The sequence below is a fragment of the Trichoplusia ni genome, chromosome 2 (assembly GCF_003590095.1).
Source record: "Trichoplusia ni isolate ovarian cell line Hi5 chromosome 2, tn1, whole genome shotgun sequence".
Taxonomy (NCBI): domain Eukaryota; kingdom Metazoa; phylum Arthropoda; class Insecta; order Lepidoptera; family Noctuidae; genus Trichoplusia; species Trichoplusia ni.
This window is the reverse complement of record NC_039479.1, coordinates 14812507-14826923: the sequence shown is the minus strand read 5'-3', so window position 1 is coordinate 14826923 and position 14417 is coordinate 14812507. Positions and strand designations below refer to the sequence as shown.

General features: G+C 34.8%; 3 protein-coding genes across 3 annotated transcripts; 1 reads left to right on the top strand and 2 right to left on the bottom strand.

Annotated features, from left to right (window-relative positions):
* The first annotated feature begins 160 nt into the window (after nt 1-160).
* Nucleotides 161-3747, top strand: LOC113508355 (protein phosphatase 1 regulatory subunit 36-like). The gene is made up of 10 exons (XM_026891332.1): nt 161-381; nt 577-673; nt 751-816; nt 1037-1168; nt 1240-1384; nt 2009-2161; nt 2254-2482; nt 2898-3068; nt 3251-3367; nt 3492-3747. The coding sequence occupies exons 1-10, from the start codon at nt 287-289 to the stop codon at nt 3610-3612; spliced, it is 1326 nt and encodes a 441-aa protein (XP_026747133.1). The 5' UTR covers nt 161-286; the 3' UTR covers nt 3613-3747.
* A 2638-nt stretch (nt 3748-6385) lies between these two features.
* On the bottom strand, nt 6386-10349 carry LOC113508353 (probable dolichyl pyrophosphate Glc1Man9GlcNAc2 alpha-1,3-glucosyltransferase). Its single transcript, XM_026891330.1, has 8 exons — nt 10059-10349; nt 9576-9848; nt 9144-9291; nt 8725-8967; nt 8282-8387; nt 7835-8033; nt 7403-7489; nt 6386-7049 (listed from the first exon to the last, which is right to left on the bottom strand). The coding sequence occupies exons 1-8, from the start codon at nt 10115-10117 to the stop codon at nt 6575-6577; spliced, it is 1590 nt and encodes a 529-aa protein (XP_026747131.1). The 5' UTR covers nt 10118-10349; the 3' UTR covers nt 6386-6574.
* A 2836-nt stretch (nt 10350-13185) lies between these two features.
* LOC113508350 (RWD domain-containing protein 2B) lies at nt 13186-14269 on the bottom strand. Its single transcript, XM_026891327.1, has one exon. It carries the CDS (start codon nt 14087-14089, stop codon nt 13220-13222), a length of 870 nt encoding a protein of 289 aa, XP_026747128.1. The 5' UTR covers nt 14090-14269; the 3' UTR covers nt 13186-13219.
* Nucleotides 14270-14417: the final 148 nt, after the last annotated feature.

Sequence of the window (14417 nt, the reverse complement as noted above, 5' to 3'; positions counted from 1 at the left end):
CAAAATTGTGGTGGTGTGGCTATTGTTTCTGTAGTGCTTTTGCTAATTCTCCTTGCATCTTTTTCGCTAGTATATTCCGCTTTTAAACAGTTATAAAGTCAATACAGAAGACCAAGAATTATTAAAAACCTTTTTTACTGGTTTTCATTCTTAGCCACTTTATAAAATGTCTTAATTAAGAATAATTTAATCGACAGCATATTTTGACATTGAGTTTGCGTATGTAGTTTTAAATCAGAACCTGCTATTCTTTGATAACTATTATTTGATATTTTTTATATGTGAGATGTCTGATGATGACGATGAAACTGGTTTCGGCGGTTTATATGAGGATGGTCACTGGGTTTGGGATGACAATGTACAAGCATTGGTGTTTGTTAGGTACTTACACTAAAATAGCTCATCTCCATAGCATGTAGGAGTAGACCAACTGCCTCATCGTCTTCTTAACTTTGTCTGAGCCTCGCGTGAATGAAAGTGTTATTTTTTTCTTTGAACAAAGATTAATGAAACAAGTTCTGGTGTCATTCAACGGGGATCATTTTAATAATTGCAAATATTTCTCATGTGTTTTAGTGACCTACCTCCCGCGCTGATTGAATCTGTACAAATAACTACAAAAGCACCGACGGGTAATATTGAATTTAGAGACGATGTCGATTTAATTGAACAGGTGATCAAAACTTCTAATTATTGACGAAATACATGTAAACGTTAAACAAAATCTTAAATGATGGTACTTATTTGCAGCTTCGTTATCGCCGCCGATATCAAAGAAAATTGAAACCGGGAGAACCTGACGTTGTAACTTTACAGGTCTATTTTAATGTATTGTTTGCGAATCAATAATATTAATACGTCTGAAGCTTTAAAGTGCATGGATGACGATATTTCTCAAAATTTGAGGAACTGTTTTAGTTTAGATCTGTTTTTGATATTAAGTGTTATCAAGTATAAGATTGTGTTTCCAAGTAAGTATTATATCTTATTAAATAATTCGATTCACCAAATTAACCTTTTATGTTTGGACTTTTAGGATATTAAGGACATAGCGATATTCACCGCACCTCTTAACCTTCTAAGCCCAATGCTGATTCACTTGTTGCATCTCCCGACGACTGAAAGATATCTTAGGGCACTCATTTTTTGTATGGCTTACTATATACAGGTAAAATTATGCTTGTATACTTGATAAAACAATTCTTTGACCTTAGTGTTATGAAACAAGGTTAATTTTAGATTGGAGATGAAATGACGGCACGAATTATGGAACTCGAAAGCAAAATAAGGACTCCAGATTGTGAGATAGTGGAAAGGGAATTTCGTGAGAACTTAGCGGATTTAAGACTTCTGGTGGCTAAAGAGTATTGTGTCATGCTTATTGGTTAGATACATTCCTTTTTCCCACATAAACTGAATATAAGTGTAGTTATATAGTTTGACGACCTCCGTGGTCGAGTGGCGTACACACCGGTTTCAAGGTGTCGCTAGCTCTGAGGTCCCGGGTTCGATCCCCGGTCGAGTCAATGTAAAATTTCACATTTGTATATTCTCTCGGGTCTGGATGTTTGTGGTACTTTTGCTGTATCTGAATTCCATAACAGAAGTGTTTAAGCAACTTACTTTGGGTTCAGAACAATGTATGTGATGATGTCCGCATTTTTTTTAATTTTTTTTTTTCGCTCGGGACCTCTTCCAGTTCAACCAAATGCAGCTAGTTACAAGTGTTTTACAAGGAGCGACTGTCTATCAGACCTTCTCAACCCAGTCACCTCGGTTCCACCCCTCCTTCTAGCTTCAGATTTCCCGTAATGACTGTCAAAAATGTGTAAATAACATCCGCGACCCAAAATTTACCGAGCCTTCCGAAACACGGACGAAATTGTTAAGACATAGATGATCACCCAACCACAGAGAGACCGCATAAGGTGTAGCTTCACCTGTGATCAATCAACTTGTCCAGTCGTAATTTAGCCACGAATCTGAAATAAAGTACTTTATTGTGTAGGTGGAGGAGATTTGAAGAAATTTCACCACAAGGGTCCTAACAAGAAACGACAATCCTTGTCGGACAAAGATGCAAGATTATTTGAAACATTTGTACGTGTAAGCGTACAAATTGTGTATTTGGCGCTTGGTCGCAGATCCTTCCCTATCATCGGTAATTTTCGCAATTTAATTTTATGGAAAATAGAAGCGTAAGTAGGTACTTATATAAATTGCAATAATTAATATCTTAACCCCTTCTTTTAGAATTGGAAGTCCATCGAATAATAAAATCAGAAATATTCAACTCGGTGGAACACAGATTAAAATCCGGATATTTAGGAAATATGGTCCCCGAAGAAAGGAGCGTACTGCTTGGGCCTTGCTGGCATCAGGATAAGAAGCTTAATACTCGCTCTCCTCTCATGAATGAGCTATTTTGTCATCGGCCAATTGATTATCGTCTGATGGGGGTTGGAAGTATTAAGTATAAATTGTAAGAAGCTAAAGTTTTCCATATCTTATACTTAAGTTAAGACAACTCATTCCGAATACAGAAAACATGGGAAGGTACAATGCAATAGTGCTTTTTAATCTAGATATTTTCAATTTGATTAATTAACTTACGGATAGCTGAGTGGTTGAGGTCACCACGCCAAAGCTACTGTGCATGTGTCGTGTCGCGGGTTCGATCCATCATCGAGCATTTATGTGTCCAGCATATCTACGAATGCTTGTTCTGATTCGGGGTGTCTTGGTGCATGTGATTTGTATGTTTGTGAAACCCCCGCGACACGAGGATTAAGTCCCTTAGTGCGGGAGTCATTTTTGTTAATGGCTCAAAATATATCAAGGACTAAGAAGATACTAAAATGGGTTAGCGACCTTGTAACTTATTTTTCCTTTTTTAGCCTCTCCTCGCGACTACATTACTTCCACCTCGTAATTTCCGCACCAGAAGAGAATTTGATGACAGCAGATATGACAGTGGGCATCATTGGCATGCCACGTGCTCTATTTGACACAATGCTCAGACCCATTCATCAAACTCCATATGAAGGACCAAAATCCAAAGTTTCTGTGTAAGTATTTCGTGATTTAGATATATCCAATATCCAATACCTAAGAGATTTGAATTTAGAAAAATTATCGTGAAAAAAAAGAAATTGTAGAAATTTGTTAACAAATTAACCACTTAGAACGTCTAGATAAAAAACTAATTAAGCCAATAATATGTATCTTACCCTTATATCAATTTAAATAGGTCATCAGCATCACGTCAGAGTCAGGGTTCCAAACAGAGCGACAGTCGGAGGAAAAGCGTACAGGCACTTCAAAGATATTATCCTGATATTGAGTTACCAGAGAAAGAATTACAAGAGTAAGTATATTTATAGTATTCTACTTTAGGCGCATAATGCGTTACATAAGGGTATTTCATTCGATGTCGTCTGTAAATTTTCAATTGCCAGTAAAGACATTAAAATATTAATATTTTTCTTCAGCATTCCTTTACCTATGGATTTCCCAGACAACCCTGAACCGCCACGACCAGTCAGTGAGATTCAACATCGTCGTTGGCAAAACAGATATAAAAGGCTCACGAAGCCGGTAGCAGTTCGATAGATTTTGATATATTTTTAAGGCAGGTGATTGAGGTATCTCAATGAAATATATTAGGTAGGTTTGTCATGTAAAATAACCTATTTGTAATGGTAGTTTTAATTTATTTCATAAATATATTTGAGTTATTGTTGTCAATTGCTTTTTTTTCATAGCTTTTTAAGATGAGTTAGGGTATTTGTCCTAAACTTACTGGGTTTCATAAACATGTAAAACTAAAAGGTGAAGACTTAAGAGTTGATCAATGTATTGTTGTCCTTACCTATAACTAACGGGAAGCTAAGTAACAAAATGCTGAATCACAATCTGAATGAACGAGTCCTTTCGCTCCATTTCACTTTTATTTTCAAACTTCCAATCCAATGAGTCGAGCGATTGAACCTATTACGAACAACTTTACCTATCTGCTCATGTGTGAACGAGAAAAATATTTACGATTTCTGGACGGTTATTAAACCATGAAATTTGTATGTACCTATTTAGAGGGTTAACCGCACGAGCACCTCACTGTAACTACGTAAGCTTATGTTAGTCACTGATTTTCCAAAATAGGCACATTAACAAAATTTCTCACCCAAGGGCTTTGGAACAAACGTCAGGGGCACAACAAAAATAAAATAAACCTTTGGTACAAGATCAGGGATTTACAGTACCTAAGTCTTAGAATAGCCAAAAGTTTCACTATAATAATACAGAAGGCCAACAACCTTTCTGTCTTCGGTTATTGGCGGTGCAAGTGTTATGCGATTATCTTTTACGGAACTGCTAGGGCCATTTCTGTTCTTGCATAGGTAATTTTCCTTTTTTTCTGGCATTAATCCCAGTAACAGGATTTCTTCTCAAAGGTTTGGTCTAAAAAGCCTAACTATCACTCCTTGTCGGGGCAGACGCGCAGGACGACGCTTCTGTCTCCTTTAGATCTCCTTTCATACTTAGCTCAGATATGCAATCTACCATCCCTACCTAGAGTACCTAGTAGGTACCTAAGCTCCAACACACTAAAGCCTGTCCGTTCGTTAAATTTTACATCTAAAATTGGAGTTAATGGAAAACAATACTATGTTACTTATGTACACATTAGTTAGGCTCAAAACACCACCAAACAAATAAGCCGGAATGCGGCTAGAAGCGCGATGGCCTCTCCAAGCCGAAGAGCCATGTCTCCCATTCACAACTACCTACTCGTTGTTAGGTGTCGTTTTACTTTAATCCATAGATGGCCCCAAGGAACCGCTCACATCGCTTTATAACCTATCTGCAACCTGAAGCGAATTCTAACACACCATTACAGCGTAAGGTGATATACCTACCTAGCATAAAGACGTTAAATATGATACGGTATTCACTTTGCAAACTCGATGATGCACTATAGGTACATAAAATGACATTAGATACGACTGCATAAGCCATTATCGCTGCGGAAAGTCAACCTGTCTCAATACACTCTAGTTACGAGGAAGGAATAAGTCGATACCGATAGGCACTTATAAATACAAGCTTGTGTCAGCGGATATGCCTGAGATAAAACTGCAGTCGCGATATAGAAGATAGGTAAGGAAGGAATATATAAGAATGGGTGATCTTAAGCTATGAAGTGAGAACAGTTTTTTTGTAACTAAGTCTCACTGATATGTTTAAATATGATAAGTATCCTATAAGTCTCCACCACTAAGGGATTTGTGGCGGAGGTTTTAGAAACATTCAAGTCACCCATACTCAGAACAAGCTTGGATTGAAACTGTCGGAAGATTGGATTGGACTGGGCAAGTCTTGGAACACAAATGCTTATCAAACGCAGGGGTCGAACCGCACACAGTGGGTTCAAATGAAAAAGCAGCATTATCACAAGAAAAATCAAATCGACTAATCTCACGTACAAAAACTAACGAATACAATGTAAGCACAGAATATTAATACAATTCAAAAACACTGTTAGCATTAATAACAACACATAAGTGTCATTTAACTCGCACCTCTCAATTTGCGTGTAATAAGGTGCGCGAGCTGTCTTTAGGCTCCTATGAATATTCATGGCGCGATCGACGCACGCCTTCACTTATTCTGTGTAAACACGCGTACGTGTCCTTTCGAGTTTGTCTTGTATTACACAAATACGAGACATCATTGTTACGTTCTACTTATATTATTATTCTGCCTAGACTTTTCTTTGTTTTTGTCGTAACTGTATGCAGAATCAAGAATTAATGTGAAGTTTAGTTATATTTTTTGTTACTAAAGTATAATGTTGAAATTAGAATGCTTTGTGAAGAATTTCAATTGCCATGCACCGAAACCAAATCGCGGTAGGAAAGGCACGGTGGTTTAGGCTTATTCAGTAGAGAGTCTGACACTACCCCCGAGGGATTGATGTCCTAGCGATATAACCCGCTTTAAAAAAGCCGTCTGGGCATAATACAGTAAGTATAAAATAAATCATCTCTCTATATGTATAACCTATGATACGAAAACTTTAATAACATAGATCTGGCAGAATTTTACTTAATACAAAACAATGTTAAATTGCAAAAAAGGGACATACAAAATGTAATAAAAACATGAGCCTTATTGTACTCATTTAATCACTCGTACCTTTTAAAAAAAAAATGCTGCAACACAGTTTCTTAGCAAAGCAGCAATATTTACAAGCCTTACTTTTTTATACATAAATAATATTAAACCTCGAGCCATGCAATGTATTTACATTTTTATTTAAACTTACGTATTACATTCTAAAACATTTCTTAAATCAGTAATTTTAACAAGCTTTCTTTTTACATTTTCGTTTAAGACTTATTTCTCTCTAAACTATTGTAATTATATTAACAGGCTTAGAAAAATATTTAAGCATCTAAAGTATTATTTCTTTGCTCTTTTTTGATCTCATATCTTCCTATTAAATGCGAGAGATCATAAACAAATTAAAAACATAACAATAATTACAACATTTTCTGTCCTATTCTAAACATTAAGTAGTCTTTTTATATTTTTGTGCTAAATTAACAGAACATAAAGTGGGAACTTTACTGACATTGAATGTTAGATAATAATAATAGAACTTTATCCAGACATATATGACTCCGAAAGAACAATAGACTGAAGTCATCATTAACGGTAGAAAAGGTAACGTTTTGTCAAAGCCCCATAAAATGTGAAGGGAGTTTTCGTAAACACATAGAATTATGAGAACATAGAGGTATAATGACTCGGTTTGCTTTAACAAAGGTAGCCGTAAGACACGAACTCGTCTCCCGCCCTTCACCTTAGCTGGTTCATACAAAGTAGGAATGTTCACAAATGCTATAGCTACGTGAGTTAACAATATAAATATTTTTATACATAACAAATTCTTTGGGAATAAAAGGGGGAATAGTGAGTAGTTACCGACTGTTGTCAGAATAAGAAATTGTTTTCCGTCGACGTCCCCCAGCACGGCTAAGAAGCTGAAAACAAAAGTAGGTTTATTGTGAAAAATACTGGATTAAGACTGATCATTTTTTGAAATTACAAAAATCTTATGTCTGTCGCTAAGATATTGTATTAGCGAAGGTTCTTTTTTCCTTTGATGGGTATCTCCCGCATGAAAATATTTAATCTTTGTGTCGAGGAGGTCTCGAAAATTTTCAAGTCCCTGGCCAGAACACAACCTTGACTTAAAACAAGCATTCGTGGATCCCCAAAAGCGTGCGGGGATCGAACCCGCGACATTACGCGCACTATGGGTTTGGCGAGGTCGCTGTGACCCCATTCGGTTATCCGTGCAGTCTTACTTGTTGTATTGTATTTGTTCACTTACCTCAATGGTATCAGTATTAACAAAATAGCCTTTTCATGAACATGCCAGCCGAACAAGAAGGAACAGCCCGCGCATACCACCATACACCTGGTTAAACAGATCATGAATAAATTTGAGTTAACCTAAAAGAAGATCTTATTTAAAAGAATTTAAAGGCAATTAATAAAAACATCATGAACTAAAATTGACTTGCGAATATAAACATCAGCAAAAACAGGTAAACAAAGCCTACTAATGTTATCAACGCGAAAGTTTGTGTGTGTGGATGTCTGTTCCTCTCACGCAAAAACCACTAAAAGGATTTAGGTGAAACTTGATGCACAGATGGTTTATAATTATGCCGATTTTATGTTCCCGTGGAATCATTTTCGATTGTAACGGGTGGGCCCGCAAGAAGCAGCTAGTAATACATAATAGACAAAAATGGTATACCTGACGAAACTCAACACCCTGTATCGTCTGTCAGCGCACAGGTACCACAGTTTGATGAGTGCCGGCACCATAGTCACGAATGTGAGTACAAACGTGACTGTCGGCGTTATTGTAGGTAGGATTGAGTGCTCATACTCCTGCACCAGCCCACCAGTCATTGATGCTTCAGTTTTCTTCACTTGTATGCCAAACTTGATTGCTAAAGTTGAAAATATGCACATTTATATTATAAGCTATAATAATCTAAAGATAGATGGTCAATGTTACTTTATTTTTTTATTTGTCAATATTAAATTTCTACGGAAAAAACGGTATAGTATGAAAATACAAAATCACGCTACATGCATGCAAAGCCGCGTGTCTTTTCTTCTTTAAGGTCTCATTAGGTATTTTGGAAATATTTGAATAGTTATAATAAGTGATTTATAAAATGAAATTAATTCTTACCTAAATGTAGTAAAACTTTATCGACAAATGTGTATAGTGCCCAGAAATTAGGCGCCCAGTATGCATGGCACAGACCTCTTTTGAAAGGAAACAATCGCGACATTATCTAAAATGAAATAAGATATTAATATCATTTAATCTTAAACATTATAAAAGATATCCAATATTGTTCGTAAAAAAAGTGAATAAAGTAGTGCTTAATTAAGGTTATAATTTTTGAAGAATGTTTAAGTTCAAGATTTTATGTATTTATGTTACAGTACAGAAACACAGAAACTTATGCAGTACAGTAGACATGTTTTATAGTCAAAGATCTGACTTTAAACAGCAACAATCATTAGGCAAATTAAAAAGCTTGAGTTTTAACACTCAAACAACTTATATGCAAAGCAATATTTTGTTATATACTCTAAAACATTTTTTTGACTGTATAAAAATCCTACCTGTGGAAGATGTTGTATAAAAGGTCCAAAAGAAAGTCCAACCACAGAGAGTACAGTGAACCCCAGTTTAAACAGATTAGCAAATGAGAATGAATACCAAGGAGTATGTACACCATCAACTGAAGATATTGTGAAACAATATGCTCTGAACATGTACACAATATAAACTGGGGCCACATACAAGAATATGTGCTTTAAGTTCAATAGAACTGCAAACCAAAAGGCTGCTGTCAAGTTATTACTCTGAAACACAAAGGTTTAAATTACCATTACTATGGCCATTATTATTTCTCTTTTTTCAATAAGGTGGGACATGACAAGACATCTTTTTTTAGTAACAGGACAATTTAACACATAAAATAAAGCTATTTATTTATTCTACTGCCATTATATGCATTTCAATAAAAAATTATACTTACTCTTATTACATGTGATACGGAATGTAAAAGTAAACCATAGAGGAATCCATTATACTGAAAATGTATGTGGTCTATCATTAGCAGGCCGGGGCTCGTGACCAGTAATATGAACACCAGAAGTTTTCCATTGCCAACATATGTTGAAAGGCTGTGAAAAAAAAAAAGTAAATTAATAAGAGATTTTGTGCTGTTGTGTCAGCCATCCAACTTTAAAAAAAACAAGCTTCTTTCACTTGCGTCACACCCGCCAGAATTCAATGTGTGTATAAAGTACAAATAAATAAAGCTTCATCTACAGATGCATAATGACACTGTGTAGTACATAGTTCTTATATACATTTAATTCCAAGTCCCAAAGGAATAATTTAAAAACAACATTCAGAGTAAAAAATTGCCATATTTATAGCTAATAGAAAATTGTTGCGTACTTACTTCTTTATACTATTAATGTAAACAAAATCCAGAACTATAACAGACAATCTTTGGAACAGTATTGTCATTTCAGATTTGTAATTTAAGTTTGTCAAGTACAGCATTTGAGGATCAAAGTATTTTGCTATGAAAGACAAAACAAACTCCAGCCAAGCAAACAGAGGTGGGTAATCCAATGTCCACTCTGATGTCTCATCATAGTACCACTTATCTAGGGTCAAATTATGAGTTATTGCCAGCCAGTTTCTGTGGACTTCAAAATCTGTTGAATGGCTGAAAATGAAAATATATTTTATTAACGTTATGGCAAGATCTCACTTGTAAACAAATCGGTTAAGGCCCTTGTTCAATAAAATTTAACTCAACAGCTGATAAGAAAACTTCGCAACGAAGCCACAACAACATAGCGGAAATATTTACGCAGATATCCAAAGCATTGGTAAAATAGTAATTGACTGTATGCGTATAAGAACAGATACTTACTACAGAGGTATAAAAAGTAATTTAACCGTGGTTACAATAACTACTATTTGGGGAATCATAGTCAATAAGCCGGTAATCCCAGGCAAGGAAGATCTGTAATAAATATGGAACTGTAACTAAAAGTCTTGTTGTAAACTTTCTCTAATGATAACACAATAATATCCTCTCGTGTTCCAGTATGATTACGTGGAAAATAGATATTTAATTTTGTAAACATCGATTGCCATGCTAGCAAAAAGGATACCCTGATAACATGTCAACATGACATGTGACTGACAGTAGTGACAGTATTTAGAATTGTGTCATATTTTGGGAGACGTTCACCAGCGTTTGGTTTCGTTATATGTCTTGTTAAAATACGTACCTATTCACAAATTTCTATTAATAATAAAACAATCGTTATAATAAATTAATAAGCCAACGCACTATAACGAGTTGTATAGAAATATGCTTATTTTCAAATATTTTTTAAATAAAATGGCGTTAATGTTTATCAAAGCTAAGAGTAACAAGTGTTTAATTTTCAACAAAATTGTTCCTCGTATGAATTAATTACAGAGATTTAACCTTTCGTATGTTGAATGACATTAGCCCATTTCGAAAAATGGGCTGCTTTGCTTCACCTGTTATACTCAATACTCAATATTATTTATACCGGGATCCCCACAGGCACTGTAACTGGATTTCCTCCGTATATTGTAGGAATCAAGTCAATTCAAGTTGAAAATCTTGTTTCTTTATTTTATTTATACTTTATTGCATATAAATATACACACTTGGACCATATGTTCTTGGAAAGTTCATGTACAAAGCTTACATAGAACTTTCAATATAGGGTACTGTGATATCTAGATAAGTTTCGGTTATAATTTTAATTACAACAATATTTGGAAGTTCATAAAATATTTTATTTACAACTTATCACATTAGGTATAAAATACAACTCAAACTTCTAGGGCCACCATACATATTTTTTACACAACACATGTTCTTAAAATATAGTCTAGAGAACTGCCACTTAACAAGTCCTCAAAACTGGGTATATTTCAATCTAGAATTTAAATGACTTATAACGATATGGACTAAGATGTTTTGTTTATTAGGAACTTAAGCTTATAAACTATGAATTAGAAAAGTATCACAGCACTATATTATTATAAATGTCTTGAGTAGGAGTTGCTCGTCTCAAATCATGAAAACAAATCAACGGAAAACTACAATTCTAAGAAATGTTTCAAGATGTAAGTTGATAAAAGTAGTAAAAAATGGTTCATTTTGGTACCTGAGAGGTTAAAAAGTATGGGTACGACTTTTCGTATAACATATTTTCAAGGTATGGTTCACATGAGTATAGTGTTTGTTTTAACTTTATTATATTAACGTTCATTCCAAACATTTTTATCTAATTGGGGTATATGAACTTTACACATTGCATTGCATAGGTAAAAAAATTGCATTCCGGCCACATTCCGGTAACGTAACGGTCATTTTTTTTAAAACACCCATATTTCAAAATTCTAACCAGAGAGCTGCCTACAAAATGATTTCAACGCTAAATCGAATGTTTTTTTTTTGATAAATTTACCACTGCATTTGCGTAGGTAGTTGATATTTACACATTTAGTATAAGTACTTTTATAAATTTTTGCTAATACAAAAAATGAATATTGCAGTCATAGCTAATGATAATATCAAATATAGTCCTGATTTCGTGGGATATTGCTTGTAGAATACAAGAGTTAGCAGAGTTATACTTACCTTCCCAATTCCCACTGAACTGGCGACATAAAGCGTTTCAGACTCCTGTGTGTTACTGTCCTGAGTAGCTGTGCGTGTAGGTATAATGTTTGTGTGATGTGGCTCAAAACAGGTGAACACGCACAGTGGAACGTTGCACTGCCTGCAATATGCAGTTGTACGTTTTTTGCATACAACGCAAAATCTGCGCTGGCGTTCGTGTTGTTTTCCGGCCAGAAAGTCATACTGAGCCGGAAAATGTCCCACTGGTCGAGCTGTACCTGCTGAGGGTGAAGGTGGCTTGTGTTTTGCGACCAATTCCCTTAGGCGAAGAGTGCCAACGCAGTCAAATCCCCGTACCTTTAACTCTCGCGCAAGCGCAGGAGAGTTATAAAAGTTGTCCATCCAAACCGTGTGGCCCTTGTGCTCAAGACCATTGAGAAGTTTAAGCACAAGTGCCGGCACAACCCCAGACAAAGGACTATCTTGTGGAGGTTTGTCATGCCCTACGTGCACTTCAAACCGCCACAAATAGCCAGACTGGGACTCACAAACCTCGTAGGTTTTTATTCCGACTGATGCTGCTTTATTTCGGATAAATTGATTAATATCTAACCAACCCTTCCACTGAGTCAGACTTTCGTCTAATGCAATATTTTGTGATAAAATATATAACTGTTGAATAGTGTTGAAACCGCTGGTTAAGATGATCTATAATAGGACGCACCTTAAAAAGCTTTGCCTCCGATCGTGTCATTGTGTTTGGGTTGCAGTCATCATTATTACTGAAGTGGAGACATTTAGAAAGCAAGAAGTAACGGTCAAAGCTCATTGTTGCCGAAAACCCAGGAGAAGATAATAAATCCTGGGCTGTATTCCAGTATGAATCTGGACGTGATTTCACAATAATCCCAGTCGCTAGGAGTATTGCGAAATATACGTAGAGCTCATCTGGATTCGTATCCCGCCATCGCGTGATACGACTGGTTGGCAAAAGTAGTTAAATAAATAAACAACTGATATATTTCATTTGGTAATCTTTATTGTTGTTTTACGTTTGTTTTAGTCAAGTTTTATTTTTAAACTGAGTTTTTAGACAATAAGACACACCAAGATTGTTTACCTTTAGTTAATTACCTAAAAAAATTAAGTATAGGTGGCTTTATGTAGTTTGTGTAAAAATAGTGAAAAATATAATATAAAATAAGCCATTGACTCAGTCTTAATATCAAATTGTTATCAGTTTGCTCTTTCACCCTGTGCACTGTTGAATTTAAGTACATAACATAAACAATAGATAAAGCAATAAATTGTGTAGATAATATTGTTAATCCCACAAAAATGAAAGATTTAGCTTGGGTGTGGGTGCCAAAAAAAAAACAATATTTCGCAATTATCAAAAAAATTTAATGAACATAATAATATCAGTCATCATTACCTAATCCAAATAATTCATTAAAAATTGGGCCAAGTCCCCGATCATGAAGTAGTTTTGATAGTTCACTCATTGGTGAGCATTTATTAATAAGAGTATTTGTAAACATAAGCTCTTCAAAAGAAGAAAATTTCTTATAAGTATTTTTTTCACTGACATCAAATATTTCAGACTTTCTAATCATAATTTTTTTCCAACACATAGCTTTAATGTGTTTCCACCATTCTATACAGTCATTATGAAAACCTTCAACACATATTATGCCAGGTTTGCCGGGTAAGGAAAATCCTGTTAATTTTAATTCCCGAGCTTTTTTTACTATTTCATCTCTCTTCCTCTTATTGTAAATATGATGAGAATATATCCAAAGTCTTGCATATTCATCTTCAGTTTCATTGACTTCGCTTGCTTTAGAACTTGTATTTTCTGTAATTATATTATATTTGTGCACATTTTCTTGCAGCCAAGAGATTGCTGTGTAGAGACAAACTTCCCCAAAACTGTTTTCTTTAATATAGTTCATGAGCTCCGAGTTTAAATTTGATTCGTTCTGTCTATTCATATTATTGCATCTTACATAAATTTCTGGCTCCTTTTTTGGATACAAACTGTGCAAATTCACGAAAACCTCTAACTTCAATTTGAGTTCTTCTATTAAAAGATTGAGTTTGAAATCTAAATGACCAGGAATGCTCTCTGTCTTGTTATTTAAAAAGTTATTCATTTCATTTATTACACTTTTGTCGTTTAATATCAATTCTCCCGGATTAGGATACATAGATTTCAATAATTCATATTCGCTTATTTGTTGAGAAATGCAGTCTTCATACTCTTCCCTCATTGTACTTGAAGTAGCCATCTCAATTTTGATTTAGGTATTACTATTTATTTAAGTACTTTAATCGATTAATATTTGTAAATAAACTGAAATATGTTAATAACATTGGTAATAAAGATAATGAACTGAAACAGCTTGTTTATAACGTCAAATTGACAAGACTGATAGCTCTACTGATAACACTGTTATTGTCTTTACCACAGAGTACTTTACTCCTCGCTAGTGTTCCTCTTGTCTCATGTTTGTTTTCGCTAAGAAAATTAGAAAAATTATACCAACAGGAGTACCCAAAGGTAGCTTAATCTTATTTTACTTTCAGAAAAATCAAAAATTAAATCAACGTCAAAAA